Source organism: Ambystoma mexicanum, chromosome 13 (genome assembly GCF_040938575.1).
Source record: "Ambystoma mexicanum isolate Mex_15411 chromosome 13, UKY_AmexF1_1, whole genome shotgun sequence".
Lineage (NCBI taxonomy): Eukaryota > Metazoa > Chordata > Amphibia > Caudata > Ambystomatidae > Ambystoma > Ambystoma mexicanum.
The window spans coordinates 49638260-49665095 of NC_090938.1; the positions used below are offsets into that span (position 1 = coordinate 49638260).

Here is a 26836-nt window from a genome sequence, read left to right on the forward strand (position 1 = left end):
GCATCGGAAAGGCCCCCTCTGAAATCTTCCAACTTCTCGACCGGAATGCGCTCCTCAAACTCCGACAGACCTCTCCACATCCGCATGTTAGCTCCCGCCAAAATCAATTCTGCATTGGCCTGCTTGAGCTGTAAGGCGAATTGGCAAAGATGTTCATCCCTAGGGAGTCCAGGAGCTTGTCCTCCTTTCCCAAGACCTGAGTAGCCGTTGCGGAGGAGGATGCTGCAGGCCTGGATTGCAACGTAGCTGCAGCCACCACTGTGGAGGAGGGAGGCGGACAAGACGACAAGGCCACTTCTTCCGATGAATGCAGCCTGTACCTCGCGTCAATCTTTTTATTGACAAAAAGTCCAGAGTGTGGCTTTTCCTAAACTCTTCGGACCTCGGCCAGAACGTCCTTCTGCAAGAACACGCCGGTACGCTCCAAAGGAGACAAGGTGAATGCCCCAGAAAGCACGCCCTCCTGCGGAGCGGGTGCCTCGGGCACCGGAACATCTAAGAAACTCATCATGTCCAGCAACCGGTCATGGAAAGCTCTGATAGAGCGGGGAAGGTCCTTGTTGTCCTGTTCGCCTTGAGGGTCATCTGACAGGTCAGGATCCTGCTGAGCCGTGTCAGGCACTGCCTTGTCCACTGGGGAGGGAGGCGCTGGCAGGACCACCGGCGGAACGGGTGGAGCCGGAGCCGCAGGTGGACATATCTCCTTGAAAAGCCCTTTGAGATATTCCCTCATGGGGTCGGTGCGCATAAGCGCTTGAAATTTACCGAAAAAGGCGTCCTCAGGAGATTGTTTCAGAACCTGAAGAGGCCTCTCATGAGGTGGACAAATCCAGGAACGTAACGGGGAAGGGTGCCACACCGGCCCCTCCACCGACGTATCCACATAAATCAAGGGAGCCGCTCCCGCGGGCAACAAAACATTGTGCGGAAGAGGCATCCGGGCGTTCCAATCATAAACCGGCCTGTAAGGATGCGCACAAGGGACTTTAGGTTCACCCAAAGGACCGAACCCTACACCAGGGGCCGATGGCGTAGTTGTAGGGGTAGTACCTAAAATGGCCACCGTGGTTGTGGCGGGAACGGCCGCCATTTTGTCCGCATCTGAGGGGAACTGCGGCACGTGAGGAAGTGAGGCAGGGGTCCCTGTCGATGGGTCAGGGGTCTTAATTTTCGCCTTAAGGTAAGGAACCTCGGCAGAGCCGGTACTATGAGGCCTGGAATGTTTCTGCGACATACCAACCGCCAACTGAGCCTTCGAAGGAAGGGCCTCGGCACTGCCGGTAAAAGAAGAAACTTTCTTCTTTGCCCCCTCAACAGATCTGGTGTCACCACAAGAGCGGGAACGGTGAGCAACCGCTTTCACCGACAGGGCCTTGCTCGGCCCCTCAGAACTGTTGGTAGCCTTAGCCTCTGTACGAGGGACCTTGGACCTAGGCCCGGTAGAAGCCTTATCGGCACGGGCCTCGAACATCCGTTCGGTAACCTCAAGCCCAGCCAAGGCCTCAGGCGCACCCGGTTTTGTTTTTGAGGGAAGCCAAAAGAGCTGCCTCAGAGCAAGCTCCGGTACCCCACGACTCAGTAGAACTGGGTCTACAAACAGCCCCCACAGGAGGGGCCTGGGAGCGTACTCCGGTGAACACAGGCCCCTTACGGAGACCCTCGGAGAAAACCCCGGTAGAATTATTAGGCCCAATAGGCACCTCGGGGCGAACCCCGGTAACAGAGCGATCAACGCCCCTCCCGGCCCGAGAGGAACCCGGAAAGGTATCCCCCGGCCAGGATGCCCCGAAAAGTAAAGAACTTACCGGGCGTTTTTTCTTCTCGTCGATGAACGCCTGAAAATGAGGAGGAGTCGTCCGAACACCTCCTCCCACCGATCCAACCGACGTTGAAGTGCCCGGACCGAAAGGGAGTCACAGTAAAAACAGAAGTCCCAACGGTGTTCCGGACCCAAACACTCTAAACAAAGAGGATGGGGATCCGCCCTCGCGAAGCGACGGTGACACGATGAACAGTCTGGAAAATCTAGTTTAAAAGACATAGACAGACTAGTAAACGAACGCTAGCGAGAGCCAGAGAGGAAAACAGGGAAGAAAGTCTTCCGAGGATGCAAGTGTGTCCGGACCCGATCGTGCGGAGAAAAGGACTGATGGGTGATGCACGGGACGGAGCCAAGATGGGCGGGTTACGGCCGCGTGCCGGGCCCCGCGCAGGAAAGAGAGGAGGGACACATTTTTGAAAAAAAATGTGGATGCTTTTTACAAAGTGCTCTGGTCCCGTCCCACAGGACGGAGAGATGTCCCATAAGTATGGAGGAATGGGGACGGGACGTAGGAGTATAACAGAAAGTACAGCAATTTTAAGAAGAGAACTAAAAAAACGAGTCATGCAGGTACAAAAACAGGATCTATACAATAAGTTCCCTAAGGTCATAAAAATATACCCTGTATGTTTTCCTCAACAGTATAAAATCGTGGTCCCATTAAATGAGACACCCACAAGAATACTGTCCCTGTGCCTGTCTAGCAAATAAGGTCAGTAAACCAGATTCATCAGTGACTAATTGTATTTAATCAATGAAGTTTACCAGCTAATTTAACTCATGATCCTGTTTTAATATTTGTAGAGTACGTCAAACAAAGGGTTCGAAGATTAAAACTCCATCCAAGCAACCATCATCTGTCCTGACGAAGGCCTTCCAAAAACATCAGGAAAACCATCTTGAGGATGGGGTTTATCCTATGATAATAGGCCAAAACGCAGTGCGTCGAAACATTATTTTGAAATACATCCAATCTGAGCCACAAATATATAGAAGTAACAGACATTCATTACTTCAAAGAGACGTACAATAGCAATGAAGAGATGGTGATATAGGATAGTTATAGATACATTTTTCTCTGTATAAAAATAGATAAATGGTGTATAAACCAGAAAGTGACCATTGATGTTAAATGTCCTGGTTTAGTAAGATCATACAGTGCGTAAATATCCGATTTTTCTCTGAGTTTTTCAATCGCTCTTCACAAAGGTGTTTAATAACAAGCCATATATGTTTGGGAAGAAAACTTTTTTGTTGTAGAATTCATGACCAGATGGAACGATGAGAAAGCCAGTCTGTGTTTTTTTGTATACTCACACATGAAGAACAATTTTTGTATTTACATGTGTGATAAATATGCTGTCAATTATGTGTTTAGAGAAAAGATTATGTAATGAGGAAACTATTGTTGTGAAATAAATTCAAAGTTCTCCTCACACAATTGAAAAGGCTCTGAGTTGTTTAGCTATCTGATGACATAGGTCATCTGTAAGTTACTGTATATGGTCTGAATATTGGTAAAATACAGGAGAAGCGGGTAGTCTTTGTTTCACATGTGCTTCATTTTTATAACGCCATACACATGTGCACTTTTTAATTTTCTGTGTATGCATTCCTTTACTATCTCTAGAAAATGTATCTCATCTCAATTTTTACCCCATTTTGGAGTTTGAAACACGCTCTTCTTTTGGCGTTGCCTCAGGAATCCTTAATACTCCTACTTGGAGTTTTGGTGCATAACCTTCACCACTCTTGGAACCAGGAAAATTAGCTATCGATTTCTCGTCTTTCTAATCCCCAAAAATCCAGTTACTTCTATACATATATTTACAATACAGTCCCTCCCCCTTTTTTGCCACCTTCGATATTGTACTTACATCTGTGGCTCGGCTCCAGTCCCTCGGCATTAAATCTTCCCCAGTCGACCAGTTCGCCTTTAGTCTGCAGGGCATCTGCAGGGACCAGACAGGAATTCCTTCAAAGGGGCACCTTCCAACTGATACTGATCCTTCTCACGGGTGTGTTTTACGCGCCAATCTCCACAGAAAGCTCCACTGTCTTCTGGCTAATGGCAAAAGCAATCAAGAGTCCGAGAGTCTAGATCCGGGCATAAGATTAGACCAGAACCATCCACACTGTTACCAAAATGTGCTCTAGCACCCTGAAGTGTCTCATGTGCTAGATGCAATGACCAATAATGATCTTGGACCCAAATAACCAGACAGACTGAATGAATAAGGAAAAGTACTACTTTATTATCAGCATAAAATAAAGTAGGGCAATCTTGCGAACAACAAGCTGTAGTCCACACACTCACCCGCAAACCTGATTATACAAAGGTTTTATACCTCAATGGAAGTCACCTATGACGTCATCCTATGTGGCAAACTGTCAGACCTATGGAAGGGGGGATTGGTTAAGTGAACATATGTACCTATAGGATGTATACATGTTAGTAACATTATTGGCTGCCCCCTTTTCTGTTAGGCCTGCTTCAAACTACCTCCAAATACATATAATACTGATTATGGCGGAAACATTGCAGCAGGTTGGTTTTTGCAACATTGTATATATAGCATGTTGCTACATAGACCCCCTGATTGGTTGGCATGCTTTCCCAACCTTGGACTTTCAGATCGTTAGCAGCACAGACAAAATGGACCCAGGTGCCAAGAGTAAAGTCAAACTACTCCCCCACTTTCCAAATTAGTCCATCATCGCTCATCGGTCCGGCCCTAAGCTAAGACTTCTCCTTTGTAGTTGACCTTGCAGCTTGTTCTCTTTTCTGGTATTTTTAAGAGAGTGCAGGTACACCATTATCTTCTCCTGGAGCTTAATGAATAGCCCTTGGTTTTTTAATTCTGAATCATGTGTGAGGAGACCACGAATTTGTCCATTTCGAACTTCTATTTACTGCTATTTAATTCAATTCTTCTGGCTGTGATTACTCCTCTCAGCCTCTAGAGACTTGCTCACTCTACCTTGTATAGGCTTTTGCTTCTTTAATTTGCCCAATACTTGGCTCTTGCAGATGTGTTCATATTTACTTAATCGAAGTGAAATATGTCTTACGTACATGGTTTATCCTTTTGACTCCCCTTGTGCCTTGCAATTATTCCTTGAAATAGCATCCTTGATCCCAGGCCAATAGACTCTTCTTTGTTCCTCACACAAAGCTTTTCTTCCAGCGTCTCTTGAGTCTGCAGCCCTGGTCTGTCTCTGAGGTAGTTTGACTGGTTTTAATACGAGTCCGGCATCCATCTTTCCATTATGGCCGCACTAGACACGCTATGCTTTCCTCTACAGCAAGCTTCTATAGGTCTCGTCTACCTTGCGTTTCTTCGTATATACACTTATTAGTCAGCAGGTTACTTTATCTTCTTTACATGTATGATTTTGTCATATATTTTACTACATTTTTCTCTTGATACTTCAGTTACATGTTTATTTCTTAAGTATTTTCATATTGTTTCAGTATGTGTCAGTATCTTTCCTTCATGACGTCACCCTGCCCTCGTCAGATTTCACTTATAGCTCTATGATGTCCAATGGTGTGTGCGGACGTCCTTCCACCCTTTCAGTGCGTGGGTATGTTCGATACAGTTGTCTGAGTGCATATCGTCTCTCATACACTTTATGTGGTATTGGGATGATACCTGGCGTCGCACATAGAGCTCTTCTTCTGCTATTCCAGTATGACAGGGTGGTATGATGGGGTGAAGGGGGTGGGACCTATGGATGACTTATCCACCTGCTCCTCTACAGACATCTCATATCAGGAGAATTGTACCATATTCGCCTTCTCTTTTCAGTTCTATTTGGTTGGTATTCAAAAATGCTTCCCAAATACTCTTTAATGTATTTGCACATCCCAGGGCCCCGTACTAGTCTAGGTTGACTCACCGGTTCACTGTGCGGCTGCTGTTAGGAGTTTTCTCTGGGCAAGCTTCAGCTCATTGGCAGAGTCTCATTTGGTTTCCGCATCGGCTCCTGAGTCCTTCGCTGACAGAACTAGCACAGCTCTGCAGGACCAAATCTTCCCTGGCCCCACGGCGCACCGTTCAACCTTAACTTCACCGGAGTTCCCCTTCTCCGGTCCCCAAACACCACCAGTCTGTTACTGGCCAACGTTTCCTGCTCTCCACACAGCTCTTTTCCATAAGTTTGCCTCTGCCTCTGGACTCGCTCTGCGCACCCTGCAGCCTTCCTCCTCTCCCCTTCTCTGTCAGCTGCAGGTGATTTTGAGGTTTAAATGTACCGCGCAGCTGACTAGGATCTTGACAACTAGACTGCATGTTACCCTTGATGTCATAATTCCTCCACAAGGACTCCTTCTCCTCTTCCTTGTCTCAGTACCTGATGCTTTCTGGGACTTGGAGTCCGTGGAAGTTTCAACTGATTCTAAGTTACAATGCTGAACAGTAGCATTTAAAGTACAAACATCATAAACATTAGATGTTACATAACAGTATGCCATCAAAGACACTGGAATTAGGTTTTCCTCTTCACAAAAAGGGGAAGAAAACTGCGTCCCTCCCGTCGGAGTCACCACTTCTCCCCGGCATTCATCTCCTCCCCCATGATCCTCCTTCCTGACACCACCCCCAGTGTCAGGATCAGTTAGCAAGTGCCTTACCTTGGCCATGGGGGAGGAGACAACCACCAGGGAATCGGGATTCATCACAGTGGATGCCTGAACTAACAGATCAGGGGGTGAAAACCTGGGAGGCCTCACCAGTGACACAGTGCGGGCCGGCACTGTGCTAGTAGGCCTACAGAGAATATTGAGTGCTGAAGGCAAATCTTTCCCCATTATGGATCCCATAGGGAAGAAGTCAATCACTGGGGATCCTGGTGAAGTAAGCGTGGGAAGCACAGCCACAGTTGTGGCTGATGTAGGAGGCAGGGTCACCTTGGAAGCGGCCGTAGTCAGAGGGGAGACGGTAACAGCCGTAGCTGATAGGGCCGTCTTCCAGAGGAAAACTGGCAAAGATGTTCTGGTGGTTGATGTTGTCGATGGAGTCTTTGTGGCTGAAGTTGACAATGGTTTGGCTGTTGACGAAGTCGTAGAAGAGGATTTGGGGGACAAAGACTTAAGTTTCATCAACAGAGTCTTGCCGTTCGACGGACATGACCAGTCGACAGTGACGATGTTGACGATCACCAGCCCTCAAATTAAAGGATTGCCTATGTGGTCATAGTCGACCCGGTTGACGGAGACAGCAAAGACACGGCACTCTTCAATAAGGATGTCGGAGCATAGGACACCTTTGCCTTTCTTTCGGTATCTAGCCCTTGCAAGTGTTGTGAGGGGTCAAAACTGAAAGCTGGACACAAGGTTGTCACAATTGTGGGTAAAGACACTTTATTAATAAAAATGGGTTGGGAAAACGCCTCTCTTGCTCTAGTCTAAAGAGGAATTCCCTCCCTATAAACTAAATTAAGGATCTGTCTGGGTCAGGATGTCAGTAACTGAAAAGCCGTTCTAATGTCCAAAAGGTTCTATCCTGACCCTCACACTACAAACAAAACAACAAAGGGTACACAGTAATGTCTTTAACTTGATGTTAGAAAAAGTGTTCAAAACCAAAAGTATAAGAATGGCTCCAACGAAAATGTTCTGCAGCGTAAAGACTCTTGGATCCAGAGATTGGTCCCTTTGCCCTGGATTAAACAGGATGGCAAAAATGTTTCTTTAACCAACAGTTGCTTTGTTTCATCACTGGACTCACAAAGTTCTTGTTCAACTAAAATATTCTGTAACAGTCTAGACATTCTTGTAACTTTGCAGATCACCTAGTAAACTCCCTTGCCAGGAATCTTATACCAATTTGAACTGCCTGGTATACTCACCTGCCGGCACTTCTCTTTAGGATTTTTCAGATCACCTGATATACTCCCCTGCCAGGTATCTTTATACAGTTTCAGCTCCCTGGTGCACTCGTCTGCCAGAAATTCTTATGTGTTTCACAGTTCTTAAATAAAACTTCAGCTCCCTGGGATATTTGCCTGCCAGGACTTCTTATGTGTTTCACAATTCTTTGATTCAACTTCAGCTGCCTGGGGTATTCACCTGCCAGGACTTCTTATGCGTTTCACAGTTCTTTGAAATACCTCCATGGTAATATTTATTCAAACGTATTTGCTCAAACTTCGTCCCATCTCCCCAAAACTGGCTATGCATGCATCTGTGCTCGAATTGGGTTTTGCCTTTCTACTGTGCCTTGTCTGAGTTCACACAAACGTTGCCTTAGTACTTTGCCTTCTCTGAATTCGAACATTCTTCTTATTGGGTGTTGAATTTGTACTTTGCTTTGTCTGCATTCAAACATATTCTGTGTATTTTCTGCATCATGTGCATTTTCTACTTTCTGATCGACCCTCCCAGGTACAACATGGGCCCTTCTTATCCTCTATCTCCCTCTCTACCTGTGGTGTTCCCCAGGGGTCTAACCTCTCGCCCTCGCTTTTCAACCAATACCTGGCAAATCTCGCCTACTGCATTTCCATTTTCTGCTCAAATATCCAGTGCTATGCTGATGACACCCAACCCATTTCCAGGCTTCCCTGAGACACCTCCACTCTTTCCCTCATCTCTGATTGCCTAATCGCTATTCAAAATTGGTGTTCCACCAACAATCTTTGTCTAAATTCCAACAAGACTGAGATCCTCCTCATTGATACAGCTTCACCATCCTTTCCCCTCACTCTCTGGCTGGCCTCCCTTGGCCCCCCTCCTATCCCTACCTGCGAGGCTAAGAATCATGGGGTCATCTTTGACTCTACACTTTCCTTCTGCGCACACATCTCTGACGTCTCTAAAAAGTCAAACCTCTTACTGCACTTAGCGGAACTCTGCCTTTCCTCTCTTCCCTCAAAAGCTCACTGTCGCCCAAGCTCTGGTTCTCTCTAGGTTGGACTACTGTAACAGCCTCTTTCTTAATATACCTGCCTTCACTCTTTGCCCTTTAGAACTAATCCAGAACAGAACTGCGAGACTTGTCCTTGGCCTCAGCGTTGGGATCGTATCTCTTCAGCTCTGAAATCCCTTCATTGGCTCCCAGTGGATGCAAGGATTACATTTAAAACCCTCTGCATTGTCCACAAGGCTTTCTGGGGCCTGGGTCCAAAATACCTTCAACTATCCCTCCGTAAATACCTCCTCTCTCGATACCTTCGCTCCTCTACTTCTATCTCCCTTAGGGTCAGTCATTTCTCAAAGAAACGAGCTGGGGGTATATCTCTTTCTTCGACTGGGGTCTCCCTTTGGAACAGCCACCCGGCCACCTTGAAACTTGAAGAGAACCATCTCCGGTTCTGAAAGCACCTCAAGACCTTCCTCTTCGCTTCTGCCTTTGCCCCTCTTCTCCTCTGCTGATCTGTTTTCTCTTTTGGCACTGTGCACCTGGCCATACATTGTCCTTCGGGCCCAGGTACCTGCTCACCCTGCCGCAGATGTCGAAAGTGAGCGGGAGTGGTTGGGAGCGGTGCTCCTCTACATTTTTAAAATAAGTTTTACTGTTCCTGTACTTTTATTTTAAAAAGAAATGGTTCGGTAATGGTTTTGTTTTAAAATAAAAGTGTAGGAAGAAGTTGAAACTTGCACTTTTAGTGCACTACACTGAACGTTCCCTTAAACAGCAGGTGCTTGTGTTTGGGGGGTTGTATTGTGTGTGGGCGGGGGTGTGGTGATGGGGTTTGTGGGGAGCTTGTGCAAGCCAGCAGGGAACATAGTTCCACTACTTCTTTTCATACACTTCGACCACTGCTCTGCCTCCCTCCTGCACTGCCTCTGGGCCACCCCTTGCACTGGGATCTGAATCTGTACACATACAGTCCCCCACTTTTCTTCTGCACTTATCAGATATACCTTATCTGACTAATCATGCACTTGCCACTTGCTGGCTGCACTACCACTTTCATTGCTTGTATTTATTTATTTTATTTCACTTATTATGTATTCTGTTCTCTCCCTCTGTTCTGCACTTTCCACTTTTCCCCCTTCCTCGCACTTTCCCCCCTTTTCCCCTTTTCCATGCACTTGCACATTCTTAATGTCACTGGGCCTAGTAAGATCATTGTTTTTGTCCTTCCTTGTTCCTCTCCCTTTGCTTGGTCGCGCTCTGAAACACTTGTGTATGAGCGCGATATAAATAAAATATCATATCATATCATATCATATCATCAGCAATCTCGTACCATTCAATCACTTGTTGAATGGTACGATTTGACATCACTGGGGTTATACAACAAATCAACAAGTGGCAACAAACTTGATTGGAGTTTAACGCACTCCCATATCACTGGCTGCATACTATTCAAAGACGGCTCGCTCACACCTATACCCTGAGTCACATATGGTGCAATGAGTCTCCCTCGGACCCACAACACTGACATCATACATTTTAATGGTGTCTCATGCAATATGTTTTCCCTGACCTCAAATGAACCAAGTGAGTCTCTCTCACTCCAAATCCTTTGCTCCTACACGTGAATGGGGTGCCACTCAAGTCCATATTTCTGGCCTCACTGGAGGATGGCCTAGGTTGACATCACTCGCATCGTATAGTTTAATGCAGCATTAGCCGATAGGACATCGCTGTGTTCATACACGCCAGTGAAGTCTCAACAAAGGCCACAACATTCACCTCATTCAATTCTTTAGAGTTTTACTTAGTCCCACACAATTGGCTGCATACATTTCAATAGGGACAGCTCACTGATATACCTTGGGCCACATATCTTTTAACAAGTCTCTCTCAGTCCCATAGCACTGACCCAAACACGCCAATGGTGTCTCGCTCAATCTGATTTGACCGGTTTTGTGCTCTTCATTGGAGCATGCCCAGTTCTCCACCTACAACTGAATACATTTGAGTTAATGGCCATTTTTGCCCAACATCTGGAAATTATTAATTTAGTCACTTATTTTATTATGTGATTTAGTTAACAAAACCTTACACATTGCATCAAAACATCATAAAAAGAAGACAAAGAGGAAATAAAGAAAGTAAATGAAAAGTACTACATCTAATTCTACAAATCTTTCATCAGAATAAAACATTACAATAAACATCATCAGTATCATCAAAGGATAAGAAATCCATTGCAAGCAGTGACAACGTTAAAAGGGTCAAGACAGGTACTAGCAGTTGGACTGCCATGTAAAGGACAAGTGTATACTAGTAGACCTGTATAAATCTGCAAATTAAAATAAAGAAAGGGGCAATGAGCTGGTCTTGCTATTGCTTACCTGGGACTTCCCACCAGCACCATCCACGGCTAGAGTCACAGACAAGGCACAGGATATCACATGGATCAAGAAGAAGGAGCCGAAGAAGTTTCCACAGCCAAGCGCCAACATCTCCTATGAGAGGGAGGGAGACAGATCAAATGTAAGCCGACAGGCTGTATCAGGGGTGGTGTGACCTAGAGGGACATAGGCTGGGGCAGCACTCACTGAAATACTGATAAAATAGTAATTATGTGTATAGTGCATAAAAGGATGTGGAATGATGATGAGTCAGGTTTCTCAATTACTAGATATTCTCCCGACGCTCCGTTTGGCCCCTTAAAACCAATGCAGGGAATACACCATCAAGGTACTTTGAGCTGTTCCTACTAAAACCATTTTCACACATGGATTGTGATATCATGATACCTGCACTTATTTGAAAGTGCAGAGTGGGGCTTCTTTCAGAGGAACCTCCAAATAAAAGACTCCTTTCACTTATTTATCTAAAAATGTAAAGTCAATGCAACAGGAGGATAAGATATGATATGATGTGATATGATGATATGATGAATCATTTAAAAAGCGCCTATACACAAGTGTCTCTAGGCGCGACAAGACAAGATAGGGAAGACAGAGGGAGGGCAAAGCAAATGATCTTACTAGGCCTTGTGTCATTCAGATCGTGCAAGTGCAGGGGGGAGAGGGAAGGCAGAAGTGCTGGGGGAGGGAAGGCAGAAGTGCAATTGGCGCAGCAATGCCATACATAAGTGATCCCAGTACAGCACAGCTCTGGATAAGTGGAAGGGGGCAGGGGCCTGTAGGGTTACAGATACAGCCCCAAGTGCTCGGTAGGCCCTGAGAAATTGCAGGGACTACTGGTAGTCGAGGCGCCTGGTGCCTACTGAGATTCTGACGGTAGTCAGGCCACTAGTCAGCGCAGCAGACAGGTATCTCAACAGGAGAGAGAGAGGGAGAAAGCAGAAGCGATAAGGAATGTCTTGCGCTGCTTCTGAACCTCAGGTGATCCGGCTCAAGTTTAAGAGGGGCACGGAGGTCATTCCAGAGTGAGACAGATCTACCACCCACTCTCTGCCCGGAGAAGCATCTGACTCTCAGAGAGTTGGAGGTGGCTGAGCGTAGGGCTCGAGAAGGAAGATATTTGGAAGAGAGAGTTGAATGTAGTGCCGGCCCTGGCCCCAGAAAGCCTTGTGGACGAGGCAGAGGGTCTTGAACTTGATCCTTGCAGACACTGGGAGCCAGTAGAGAGATTTCAGGGCTGGAGAGATACGATCCCTGGGCTTAAGGACCAGGACAGGTCTCGCAGTCCTATTCTGCATTAGTTGCAGAGGGTGGAGAGTAGAGGAAGGCAGACTGAGGAGGCTGTTGCAGTAGTCCAGCCTAGTGAGAACACAGTGAGCTTCTGGGGAAAGTGAGAAAAGAAAGTATGCCTCTGAGGAGGTTCAGCTGGTAATGGGGCTTCTTAGTGAGGTCTGTGATGTGAGGAAAGAAGGAGACAGTGGAGTTGAAGATGACACCAAGGATTTTTGCATCACAGGAAGGTGCAGGAAGAGGGCCCAAGGAGGGCGGCTGGAGTGAAAGCGGGAGCAGAGGTCCCAATGAGAAGGATTGCAGTCTTACTGGTATTAAGGCATAGATCGTTGGAGGTGCTACACTCCTGAATCACGGATAGACAGTCAGGAATGACCGAGAGAGGAGAAGAGGCTGGGGGGAGCCTGAAGGAGAGCTGTCAACCGCGTAACACTGAGTAGAAGGTAGAGATGAGGTGGGCGAAAGGGGCCAAGTAGATGTTGAAAAACAAGGGTGAGAGGTTAGAGACCTGGGGAACACCACATGTGGAGAGATGAAAAGACCCAAGTTGGACCTGGGAGGGTCGGTCCAGGAGGAAGGAGGTTAACCAAGCCAGGGCCTGATCCATGATGCCCAGGTTTTCACGCAGACGATTGATCAGGATGGCATAATTAACTGTGTAAAAAGCAGAGGAAAGATCAAGGAGGACGAGGACAGAGGGAAGGCTAGAATCGAGATTGGTGAACAAATCTTCACAGGTGTTCATGAGAGCAGTTTCCGTGCCTCTGAGACAACCAAAAGATTCAGTGTGGAGAGTAAGCTGGGAGATGGCCAGCTTTTCCAGGAGTTTGCCCAGGAAAGGAGTGATAGAGATCGGGCGGTAGCTTGCCAGACAGGAAGGATCGGCTGAAGTTTTCTTCAAGAGGGGGTGCACAAGGGATTGCTTTAGGGGGAGAGGAAAAGGTGATTGCAGAAATCGGCCAAGGCTGGAGCGAGGGTGAGGATGTGGTCCTTGAAGGTTCTGTCTAGGACTTGAAGGACTTGTCTAGAAACATTGTCAGGTTTAAATGCAGAGAAAGAGGAGAAAGGAGGAGGAGAGGGAGGGCAGCAAGAGGGGGGCAGAGCGAGGTAGAGAGAGAGGGAGAGGAAAGGACAGGACCAGAGCAGTAGTGTTGAAGGGAGAAGCCAGAGCTGTGCAGAGGGCCTGGGAGGGAACAGGAGAGGTGGGTACTGCAGTAGGATTGGCCAGATTCATGCGGATTTTGAAGAGTTTGGCCGTTCGTTGTTAGAGGCCGTAGAGACTAAGGCTTGGATGTGGGCTCTCTTCATGGACTGGACAAAGTCTGTATTGCCTTTGGAGCAGGCAGCAGGCCAATTTGTCAGAGGAGGTGCCTGATGCCCTCCACTTCATCTCAGCCACCCTACACTTGCGGTTTGTGGTGGCAAGGTAGTGTCATACCAAGATTTGCACTTGGACTTAGGCTTCAGGTGGTTTCAGAGTGTGAGTCAGGCGTAGAAGGAGGAGAGAATGTAGTGGCAAAGGCCTCCACTGAGACACGCTTCATGGACCGGATGACCGAGAAGAACAAGTTACTTACCAACTGGTAACGTTCTTTCGATTGGATGTTCCTCCATTGTATTCCTCATCTTAGATGTATTCCATCCAGCTTTAGCTGCTTTGGAAAAGAAATTCAGCAGAGGGCACCGTGCGTCGATGCCATCGAGTCGATGGTCCCTCGAAGGCCTCCGGTGTATAAGTAGCACGTGCGGCGCCTGTTGGCCTCAGTTCTGTTTTTCCCCCTTCACTATTGATTTTGCACTGTGTAGATTGTGCCGGCAGACAGCCTTGCGAGAGTTGAAGTGGCAATAATACGGAAAGATCTACGGAGGGGTAGGTTGGGAGGGCGATGAGGAATACGTTGGAGGAACATCCAATCGAAAGAACGTTACCAGTTGGTAAGTAACTTGTTCTTCGAGTGGATTGTGCCCTCCAACGTATTCCTCATCTTAGATAGACTCCCAAAGCAGTATGGACAATTTCTCTGGAGGAGGAGTTAAGATTTTTCGATGCCCTTAGATGGCTGAATATAGTACTGCTTTACCTAAATTCATCTCCTTAGACTGGGAAGCATCCAGACTATAGAATTTTGAAAAGGTATGCAGTGAAGACCAAGTTGCTGTTTCACAAATGGACCTTATAGGAACACCTCTTTGTAGGGCTGTCGAAGAGGCGATGCCTCTGGTGGAATGAGCCCTTAGACCTTCTGGTGGGTCTTTTTGCGCTAATCAGTAGCATTCTGAAATGCAAAGCACAATCCACCGTGATATTGTTTGCTTTGTCACTGACTGACCCAATTTCCTTCCTGTGTAGCCGATAAACAGTTGATTGTCCACTCTAAGCTGGGAAAGCCTAGAGATGTAAAAGCTTAAAGCTCTTCTTGGATCCAACCTGTGTAATCTTTCCTCCTCCTTACTAGGATGAGGTGGAGGATAGAATGCGGGTAAAACAATGTTCTGACTTAAATGAAAATCAGACACCACTTTAGGTAAAAATGAGGGTTTAACCCACAATACCACTATGTCCCTGTGGAACACAGTATAGGATGGCCCAGAAGACAGTGCCTGCAATTCGCTCACTCTTCTTGCAGATGTTAAAGCAACTAGGAAAGCAGTTTTCCATGTCAGTAATCTTAATCGACAAGTGTGCAAAGGCTCAAAAGCAGCACATATTAAAAGATAACCTTTAATGATTCCAACATTTAGACCTTTATGTGCTAGGGACAGGATGAAGGACAGTACTTCCGGAATAGAACATAGAAAAGATCGACATTCTTTTCTCTGCACCAGTTGCAAAACTTTTTCCAACGGCAACGGTATAGAGACTTTGTTGCTGGCCTTCTTGCCGAAAGCAACACCTCCATGACGTCATCTGGAAGGTCCCAATCCTTGTATCTCAGCCTTTCAGATGCCAAGCGTGAAAGTTGAGTGTTTTGACCTCTGGATGGAGAACCTGACCCTCCATTTGTGAGAGAAGGTCTTCTCTCTGAGGAAGACGTACTGGGGGACAGATGGACATGTCTAGAAGGTCCGGGTACCACGTTCTCCTGGCCCAATCCGAGGCAATTAGGATCATGCGGTTCCCGAACTGTCTCAGTCACCTGATGACCTGAGGAATGACGGGAATTGGGGGGAACGCGTACAATAGTGGGAAATTCCACTCCACCACGAACACGTCCCCCAGGGCTCCTCTCGGGGGAAATTCCCTTGAGCAATATCTTTCACACTTCCAGTTGATTCCGGTCGCAAATAGGTCTACTTGAGGGGTTCCCCAAAGGGCAAAGATCTATTGATTGACTTCCTGAGCCAGTTCCCATTTGTGGGACACAGTGCACTGCCTGCTCAGAGCATCTGCCATCATATTCTCCTCCCCGGCTAGATGAACTGCCGTTAAGGAGATTCCTCCCTGAATCGCCAGTACCAGAGCTGCATATCCTCTCTGCACTGAGGTGGTGACCCTACACCTCCTCTTTTGTTTAGATAATGCATGGCCACCGTGTTGTCCATCATTATCAGAAAATTATTTCCCCTGACAGATGGCAGGAAAGCTTTCAGCGCTAGTCTGATTGCCCTCAGCTCTAAAAGGTTGATGTGTAGTTTGGACTCCGATGGAGACCAACGACCATATCGTTGGCATGAGCTCCCCACCCCATGAGTGAGGCGTCCGTCCCTACTGTGATCTCCGGCCATGGTTGCCAAAAAAGTTCTCCTTTCAGGATATTGGTGGTCATTACGACCCGGGCGGAAAGGGATACCGGGCACCGGTAATGACACTGGTGCCGGTAATCCCTTTGCGCCCAATTCCGATGTCCCTTTGCGGGTCCTTCCTTAACGCCCGGTTTTAGCATGCGTTACGGACGGGACCTGCAAAGGGATACCGGGGTCAATAACGGTACCGTAATTTGCGGTACCGTTATTGCCGCCTTCCCATTGAGCCCTATGGGGGCTCAAATGGGAATGGGGAATGGCATTTCAAATGGGGACTTACCGGTCCCGCAAAGGGTGGAATGGACCGGTAAGTCCCCATTCCACCACGTCAGTGGCGGTACCGGTATTGGTGCTAGTCATGGCGCTAATAGCGCCATGACTAGCACCAACCTCGGAATGAGGACCATTCTCTGTACAAGTCCACCATAGAAGATCTTGTCGAACCTTGTTCGGAATCTGGAGAAGATCCGTCATTTGACCTGAGAACTGGGACCATTGAGTCTTTAGAGCCCATTGAAGGGATCTCATCCTCAGGCATGCCTCCGCAACCAGGAAGATGCAGGATGCCATGAGGCTGAGTAAACTTAAGAAGTCAAAAGGCCTGGAGATTTTGGGCATTTTGGAATTTGGAAACCATCTGAAGAATGTCTTGACCCCTCGACCTGGGAGGCGAGCTCTTTCCCAAGGATGTGTCTAATACAGCTCCTATGTACTGGAGCTGTTGAGAAGGTGTCATTTGTGACTTCTTGAAATTGAGGGAGAAGCCCAGTCTGCGGAGGAATTGGCAGGTGACTTTCAGGCGATCCAGTGCCTGATCGGCAGAACGTGCTCTGATCAACCAATCGTCCAGGTAGGGGTAGACGTGAATCCCCTCTCTCCTGAGGTGCGCTGCCACTACTACCATCAGTTTGGTGAAGACCCTCGGGCGAGGTCAGTCCGAATGGCAGGACTCAAAACTGATAGTGTGAGTCGCCAACTACGAACCTCAGGTATTTTCTGTGCTTGAGATGAATCGGCACATGAAAATAAGCATCCTGGAGGTCCAATGACACCAAGCAATCCTGAAGTTGAAGGGCCTGAAGGATCTGAGAAAGGGACTTGTCCTTCCTGAGGAACTTGTTCAAGTTTCTTAAGTCCAAGATGGGTCTCAGTCCTCTGTCCTTTTTGGGGATCAAAAAATACAGGGAGTACCATCCCTTGTTCCTCTCCGCTACAGGTACTGGCTCTATACCACCTTTCTCCAGCAGGGTTATAACTTCCTGCTATAGGAGTGTGTCTGAAAACTTCAAAGGGTGTCTCCATAGTGGATTGCTTTGAGGTTGCGTTAGAAAAGGAAGGCAGTAACCTTGGGCTATTATTTCTAGAGCACAAACTTCTGAAGTAATGGCTCGCCATTCTTGCAGATGCTGTGACAGCCTGCCTCCTACAGGTGTCTTGTGATGCAAGTCCTCAAAGTGGTTGTGTGGCGGTTGCTGCAGCCGCTGATGGCAAAGAGGCTGTAGCTGGAGCTAGCTTTGCACATTTTGCTCGTCCACTGCAAGTGGCCTTTCTCTGGCCCCTTTGAATGGCCATTCCTCTCGCCTTTCCATATGAGGAGTAGCAACGATAGGATTGTCCCCTCCAAGATTGACATGGCGCATGAAAAGACTGATGTTGCCTAATAGCAGCCCACAAAGACTTGGCAGCTGCTTTTGAGGTCTGCAACCTGTCAAGGCTCTCGCCAGCCTTGCTGCCAAAAAGGTGAGACCCGTCAAAGGGCATGTTCAGAAGGCGGTTCTGTATGTCGGGTGCGAAACCCGACTTCCGTAGCCACACAAATCTGCGCATTACCGTGCTAGTGCCCATGGACCTGCTCACACTATCTACAGTGTCCAATCCAGATTCAAGGGATTCCTGCATGGCCTCCTTCCCATCTCTAATGATGGCTAGAAATCCTTCCCATTCGTCCCCTTCTGGTATGTGCTCCGCCACCATTGCAATGCACCCCCACAGAGTGCACGAAAACTTTGCCAAGGCAAATGTGGAGTTGGCTGATTTTAACGCCATACTCCAAGCTGAAAATACCTTCCGTGCCCAGCCATCCACACGCTTATCGTCCCTGTTCGGAGGGATAGAAGGGTACGCCAGTTTGTTAGAAGCTGTGTCTGCCTGTATAACCAAACTCTCGGGAGTGGGATGTTTAGACAGATAGCCGGGGTCGCTACTGGCAGGGCGGTATTTTGAAGTGAGAGATTTATTCACTGGTGGAATAGAATCCGGAGTCTCCCAATTTTTGGCCACCCTATTTTGCAAGGCTATGTGAAAGGGTAGTATTGGGTCTTCAGTAGGACCATGATCCAATATGTCTGTCAAATCATCTTGGATGAATTGGGTTGGTGGTCTGGTCCATCCTAAGTAATCTACCACCTTTGTCATTAGCTGACGGTATGATGGACTGGCATGCTCTCCTGGTGCTGGCCTACCAAAGTCATTTTCAGGAGATGTATCAATGCAACTTGCATTGTGTAGTGATTCAACCAGATCCCTCATCCTGCTTTATTCTGAAATCAGACATTCTGGGACATTTGGGGTGCCATATTCCAGCCCAAAGGGTACATTCTCCTCATCAGATTTCTCCTTTTCCTCAAAGATTGAGGTCAGGGACTTGAAAAATTCTTTCCTAGGAAGAGGTTTGAAAACCTTTTCTGGGAGAGGTGGAGGAGGAGTATTAATGGGTCCTGATGGCAATACAGATATTGTAGCCTTCTCTTTCCCTTTTTCTGGCTGATTTGGCCGGATCGGAGCCTTTGGCGCCAAGGGCTTCGGGGTCGAAGGCGTCGAGGCGCTCTTCGAAGACTTGCCCTTCGAGGTGCGTTCGTCTCGGAAAGTGTCGGGGACCTCGAACGGTCGACTCGACTCGAGCGGCTTTTCTCGCTCGGCATCCTAGAAGGTTCTCTATCCTTCCTTTTTCGATCACCCGGGCTTGAGGGCACACGAGTGTCGGAGTGATGACGCTCCCGGCCGGCTTCCGAAGAAGGCGCGGACCGAGGCTTCGCTTTCTCGAACAACTCAATAATTTTGACCCTGATTGCTTCCCATTCTTCGGATGATGAATGTTTAGTTAGACATTTCATCCTTTTTGGGGATTCGTCCGAGGACGAGGTGGAGGGGGACCTGTGGTGTTATTTCTTCGATTTTTTTGTCGAAGACGACGAGCGATAGGAATCGCTTCGGGACCTGGACCGATGCCTTTCACATCGAGGAGACTTCTCCTCACTGGACCTCGACTCAACGCTAGAGGCTTCATGATCGGATTTACGACCTACCTGTAGTTTTCCCCTCCTCTCTCGTAAGGCCTGACACTTTGTACAAGCCTCCATGTCGTGGCCTTCCCCGAGGCACCACAAACACTCTCGGTGCGGGTCTATGATAGACATTTTTGAACCGCACGATTTGCACTTCTTGAAACCCAACCTCGGGGTCGTAGTCGGTACGGATGACGAGGACATATTCAATATATTGCTATTTTCTCACAGACCTCGAGGCGTGCCGTATCTCCGAAGCAACGTATACTGCAGAAAACTGAACTGAGGCCAACGGGCGCCGCGCATGCTACTTATACACCCGATGACGTCACCATCGACAGAGGCCTTCAAGGCACCATCGACTTGATGACATCGATGCACAGCGCCCCCTCTGCCGAAATCTTTTTCCGAAGCAGCTGAAGCTGGATGCAATACATCTAAGATGAGCAATACGTTGGAGGACACAATCCACTCGAAGAACAAGTTACTTACCAACTGTAACGTTCTTTCGACTGGATGTTCCTCCTACGTATTCCTCATCTTATGATATTCGTATGTCGCCAGCTTCGCTGCTTAGGAAAAGAAATTCTCAGCAGAGGGCGCTGTGCACGAGGTTGTGGCGTTGATGTCCCTCGACGGGCTCCGTACCGTGTCAACGTCACCATCAGTATAAGTAGCTCGTGCCGCGCCCGTTGGCTTCAGTTCTGTTTTTTCAAGGAAATATTTGAGGAACACCCAGGCGTGCCTCATGTCTGAAAAAACTCTTTGTGAGAGAGAAGTGTAAATAACGTAAACTGTACTCCGGGGTAGGATGGGAAGGGCGATGAGGAATACGTGGGAGGAACATCCAGTCGAAAGAACCTTACAGTTGGTAAGTAACTTGTTCTTCGAATGGATTGTGTCCTCCCACGTATTCCTCATCTTATGATAGACTCCCATAGCAGTGGTAATTTTGGAGGTGCGAGTACTAATTATTTTTCTCATGGACGGAATGGAGCACCGCCATAGCAAGTAATCCTTCATTGGAAAAAGAAGTATCTAAGCAGCAATGCTTGATCAAGGTATGCATTGATGCCCATGTTAGGGCTGAACAAATATCCGCTACAGGGACTCTCCTCTTCAGAGCCGCGGAAGTAGCCATACCCCTAGTGGAATGGGCTCAAAGCCCATCGGCGGGTAATTTCCCGCCAATCTGTAGCACTCGACCATAGCCAATATGATTCAGCAGGATATGATCTGTTTTGTCACCGCTAATCCCAATTTATGGCCAGTATAACCCACAAAACGTTGGTCATCCTGGCGCAATTTTGACATTCTTGATACATAAAAACTGAGAGCCCTTTTTGGGTCCAGTCTATGAAACCTCTCCTCTTCTTTGCCCAAATGAGGAGGAGGCTAGAATGTTGGTAGTATGATTTTTTGTGACAAGTACCACTTTGTCTTTGTGAAAGGTAGTGTACAGTGGTTTGGATGAGAGAGCCTGCAACTCGCTAACCCTGCGGGCTGATGTAAAGGCCACAAGAAGGACAGTTTTTAATGTTAGAAGCCTCAAGGGACAGGAATTCAGAGGCTCAAAGGTATACAAGTTAGAAACTTAAGTACAAGATTTAAATCCCAAGTCGGGACATGGAAAGGGACTAGAGGGTACACATTAGTGAGCCCTTTCAGGAATTGAATGATTAATGGAATTTTGAAGTAGTAAACCTCTTCCGAGGAGCGCTTGAAAATGGACAGCGCAGCCAGATATCCTTTAATTGTTCCGATCTGGAGCCCCAGATAGGCTAGATGCAATAGGAAAGAAAGCACCATTGGGGTGCCACATTGAAAAGGGTCCACATCCTTATCCCTGCACCAGTTACTGAATTTATTCCAACAACACCGGTAGAGGGATTTAATTGCTGGCCTTCTGGCTGAAAGCAAAATCTCAAGTACGTCACGTGGGAGATCAAAATCCTTGAATCTCAACCTCTCAGCAACCATGCGTGAAGGTTGAGTGTCTTGACCTCTGGATGGAGAACCCGACCTTCCTATTGCGAGAGAAGATCCTCTCTCTGTGGAAGACGTATTGGAGGGTAGATGGGCATGTCCAGACGGCCCGGGTACCATGTCCTCCTGGCCCAATCCGGGGCAATTAGGATCATGGTTCTCCTGAACTTTCTCAACTTCCTGATTATGTGAGGAATCATGGCGACTGGCGGAAACCCGTACAGAAGTGGAAACTCCCAGTCCACCATGAACGCGTCTCCTAGAGCTCCTCTCGGAGGAAATTCCCTTGAGCAGTACTGTTCACACACCCTGGTCGCGAACAGATCCACTTGAGGGGTTCCCCAAAGGGTGAAGATCTCTTGAAGGACTTCCTGCGCTAGTTCCCACTCGTAGGACACTGTGCTCTGCCTGTTCATAGAGTCTGCCGCCGGGTTCTGCTCTCCGGCTAGGTGAACTGCTGACGGAGAGATTCCTTCTCGTATTGCCCAGAACCAGAGCTGCATTGCCTCTCTGCGCACCTACTCCTCCTCACTTGTTGAGGTAGTACATGGCCACAGTGTTGTCCGTCATTATCAAGACATTCTTTCCATGTACAGAGGGCAGGAAGGGCTTCAGCGCTAGTCTGATTGCCCTCAGCTCCAACATCTTGATGTGTAGTTTGGACTCCTATGGAGACCAACAACCGCTTATTACCAGATCGTTGGTGTGGGCTCCCCACCCCGTGAGTGAGGCATCCGTCACTACAGTTTTCTCCAGCCATGGTTGCCAAAAAGATTCTCCCTTGAGAATGTTGTTGTTGCAAGCCAACTGTGCTTGGAACTTGCAGAAGATCCGACAAACTGGAGCTTTTGGAATGGTATCATGTGGGACTTCTTGTAATTGAGGGAGAAGCCCAGTCTGTGAAGGGAGTGACAGGTGATTGACAGATGATCTTGAGCTTGTTCAGGAGAACGCGCTCTGATCAACCAATCGTCCAGGTAGGGGTAGACGTGAACCCCCCCTCTCCTGAGACTCGCTGCCACAACCGCCATCAATTTGGTGAAAACCCTTGGGCGGAGGTCAGCCCAAATGGCAGAACTCGAAACTGATAGAAAGAACCGCCAACCGCGAACCTCAGGTACTTTCTGTGCTTGTCATGGATTGGCACATGAAAGTAAGCATCCTGAAGGTCCAATGATACCAACCAGTCTTGGAGTTGGAGAGCCTGAAGGATCTGTGAAAGGGTTACCATCTTGAACTTGTCCTTCCTGAGGAACTTGTTCAAATTTCTTAAGTCCAAGAAGGGTCTCAAACCTCCGTCCTACTTTGGAATGAGAAAGTAAGGGGAGTACCAACCATTGTTCCTCTCCGCTACAGGTACATGTTCTATTACACTTTTCTCTTGCAGAGTTATTATTTCCTGCAGAATGAGCGGATCTGGAATCTTGGTAGAATTGGCTCCCAGTGGATTGTCCTGAGGTCTTTTTAGGAAGGGGAGGCAGTAACCTTGAGCTACTGTCTCCAGTACCCAAGCATCTGAAGTAATGCCCCGCCATTCTTTCAGATGCTATGATATTCTGTCTCCCACCGGGGTCTTGTGTGATAAGGCCTCAGAGTGACTTGGAGGCGGCTGCAGGAGCGGCGGAGGGCAAAGATGCCGTTCCTGAGGCCGGTTTCGCACCTCTTCCCCGTCCACCACAAGGGACATTTCTTTTACCTCTTTGTATGGACTGTCCTCTTCCTCTACCAAAAGAGGAGTAGTATCGAAAAGAACGACCTCTCCAGGAAGATGAGCCCAAATAAGGTTTCTGAGGCTGTCGCATAGAGGCGCTAAGATATTTAGCCGCCGCTTTGGAGGTCTTCAGCTTTTCTAAGCTTTCATCAGCTTTATTGCCAAACAGCCTCAAGCCATCAAAAGGCATGTTGAGTAGCCTGGCCTGCACATCAGGTGCAAACCCCGACTTCCCCAACCACGCAAATCTGCATAGCACTGTGCTTGCAGCTATGGATCTGCTGATGCTATCAGCAGTATCCAGTCCAGATTGGAGACATTCCCCATTGCCTCCTTGCCATCTTTTATAATATTCAGGAAGCCTTCCCTTTCCTCGCCTTCCAGAATATGATCAGCCATCCCGTGATGCATTCCCACAGGGTATGGGTTAACCTGGCCAGGATACAGGTGACATTTGCTGACTTGAGAGCCATGCTACCCGAGGTAAAGACCTTACGGGCCCAAGCATCCACTTTCTTATCCTCTCTATCCGGGGGGATAGATGGATAGGCTGTTTGTCTGCCTGAATCACCAGACTCTCAGGCGTGGGATGCCTCTTTAAGTAATCAGGGTCACAACTAGAAGCTCTGTATTTCTTAGGAAAATTACTGTTAACCGCAGAAGCAGTCTCAGGAGCCTCCCAGTTTTTTTCCACTGTCCTCTGAAGTGCCCTATGGAAGGGGAGAACTGGGTCCTTCTGGGGGCACTGGTCCAGGATATCAGTCATATCATCCTGATCAAATGTGGGTGAGGATCTACCCCAGCCCATGTATTCAACGACCCTATTCATCAAACTCCTGTACCCTGAATCTGCATGTTCTGCAGGGTCAGGTCTTGTAAATTCTAGCTCTGGTGACGTATTAATGCCACTAGCAGAGTGATGGGTGTCACACAAGTCTCTCATTTTCGATTCTGTATCGATTAACTCCTCTAGCACCCCTCTGGTACCAAACTGTACCCCAAAAGGAAAAACCTCTTCCTCTGAGGCACTCTCCTCTTCAAAGACAGAGGACAAGGACTTAAAAAAAGTCTGATTTAGGTAAGGGAGTAAACCTCCTTTCCTGTGTCTGAGTTTGCCTCAAGGGAATCGAAGGAGTCTACGAAGGCATCGATGACGTCTTCGAAGAAGGTGTCAAAACCTCCTTCGGCTTTGGTGTCGAAGCCGTCGGCGCCGATGGTGTCAACAAAGTCGTCGAGAGTTTCGATGACTTATGTTTCTTCGTCGTTGTCGGGGAATTACTCGATTCTTGAGGAACCTTCGACGATTTGACATTGGGTCGAGATTTTTGAGCTTCACCCTTACTACTGGTTCTGCGCACAGTAGTTTCTGACTCTCCTGCATTGTCCAACAAAGCGACCAGGGTCTGGCTCTTTTGAGGTTTCTTTGAAGGGTTTGAGGCTGCATTCTCAAAGACCTTCATCATCTTCTTTCTAAATTCATTGCATTTCCTTGGGGAATCCGACTTAGTCGGACATCTGACCAATTCGGTAGATGTGTCAGAGGAAAAGGAGGGAGATCTGTGTCTCCTCTTCATCTTCTTTGAAGAAGAAGATGAAGAACGTCTCGATCTACTACGTGATCGAGACCTCTTTGAATGTTTACGCCAATCCGAATCCTTCGATTTTCCTGACTTTCTATGTTTTTTTAACAAGACCTTCGAAGAGGCCTTGGAAGCTTCCCGTCCCACCGCCAGTTTACGTTTTCTCTCACGAAGAGCTTTCTCTGTCATCGACTGACAGGAGCCACAGTTGCCGGTCCAATGGTCCGAACCCAGGCACCAAAGACAAATGCGGTGAGGGTCAGTGATCAACATTTTATATCCACAGTCGACACATTTTTTGAACCCCCGTCTTGGGAGTAGAAGGGGTAGAAGAAGACATTTTCTCGAAGAAAATTCGAAGCTCGCCGTTAAAACGGAACTGAAGCCAATGGGCGCGGCACAAGCTACTTATACTGATGGTGATGTCGACACGGTACGGAGACCGTCGAGGGACATCGACGCCACAACCTTGTGCACAGCGCCCTCTGCCGAGAAAACCTTTTCCGAAGCAGCAAAGCTGGCGAGATACGAATATCACAAGATGAGGAATACGTGGGAGGATACAATCCATTCGAAGGTAGGTGGCAGTGCTTGGGTCGGCTTCACGTGGGGGACAGAGAGCTTCAGGTAGGAGGAGCGCAGAACGTGGTCAGTCCAAGAGAGAGGAGTGGTGAGACGATTAGAGACGGGGATGTCTGAGGAGATGAGAACATCTAAGGTGTGCCTGGCAGAGTGTGTTGGGCCAGAGGGGAGAATAGAAAGAGAGAGAGTGTCGCAGAGATTGCGGAAGAGCCCTGAGAAGGGATTAGAAGCATCCAGGTGGATGTTGAGGTCTCTGAGGAGGAGATGTTGAGATGTAGAGGCAAGGAGGGAAGAGGAGAGGTCAGCCCACTCTGAGAGGAAGAGGGCGGCCTGGCCAAGTGGCCTGTAAATGGTGGCTACAGTCAGAAAGAGGCCAGGAGAGATAGAAAGCCTGCAGACCTGGCATTCAAAGGAGTAGGCCTGTGTATGAATGACAGAAGCAGGGAGGCAGATGTTGAAGGAGTGTTTGACAGCAGAGCGAGAGTTGAGAGTAGCAACGTGGAGCAGGTTGCCACATTTGAAAGTCTTCTGAGGAGGTGTACAGGCATGAGGTACATTCCTGCGGAAGCGGTACAGAAGCCTAAGAGTGGGCAGAGGAGGAAGAAGGAGATGGCGGAGGAGCCAGAGAGATGCTGGTAGAAGTTGCAGGAGAAGGAAGGAAGTTGATAAGATGTGGGAGAGGCCAATCAAAAAGGAGGATATTGGGCTCAGGGCCCTGGTCCAAGATGGTACCATTCAGATAGACATTAATGATGGTCTTAGAGGAGGGTTAGGGGAACAAAAAGGACCTCCCAATGAGTGCCAACATTAATGGAGAGGAGGATACAGGAGAGAGAACAGAAACCAGATGAGGGGTGCATAGGTCTGGAGAGGGAAGGACACAAAGGATGTTGGTAAGAGTCTGTTTGGAGGAAGCATTGATATGGTTATCAGCGATAGGGAGGTCTGGGCTTGAGACCAGGATGTCCCTCTTGAACATCTTCCTTCCAGACTTAGTTAGAGGGTCAGGAGACAGGATAGGGGTTAGAGTAGCAGTTGGAGAAGATAGGGGAAACGGAAAGCACCATGGAGGGTGCAAGGAGGCGTAGGAGGAGGATGGCGTGAAGAGAGAGGAGGGACGCACAGACAATGTCGCACAGGATGTGCAGGGGGGGTCACACAGTACGGAACACACAGACGGGCAGGTAGGTACACAGTATGGAGGAACTTCCAACAGGGAGGGGGAGCAGAGGAGTGGGAGAAACCTAATGATGCACATTTAGCAGTGCCACAGTTATCACAAGGCAAACCAGATTCAACTTTCCTAAAATGAGTGGAAAAGCCTAGCATTCAACAAAGCAGCAATGCAGAACACCCAGATTCAACTTTCCTAAAAAGAGGGGGAAAGCTAGTATTCAACACAGCAGCAATGCAGAACACCCCGATTCAACTTTCCCCAAAAGAGGGGGAAAGCTAGTATTCAACACAGCAGCAATGCAGAACACCCAGATTCAACTTTCCTAAAAAGAGGGGAAAAGGCCTAGTTTTCGAACACTGCAGCAAAGCCAAGGATGTGTCTATACA

General features: G+C 47.9%; 1 protein-coding gene across 1 annotated transcript in view; it reads right to left on the minus strand.

The window, feature by feature from the left end:
- SLC26A9 (solute carrier family 26 member 9) overlaps positions 1-26836 on the minus strand; it is a 501176-nt gene that overhangs the window by 255826 nt on the left and 218514 nt on the right. The window contains exon 9 of the mRNA XM_069633170.1: positions 11076-11189. Coding sequence (XP_069489271.1) covers positions 11076-11189 — 114 coding nt within the window. The remainder of the gene's footprint in view (positions 1-11075; positions 11190-26836) is intronic.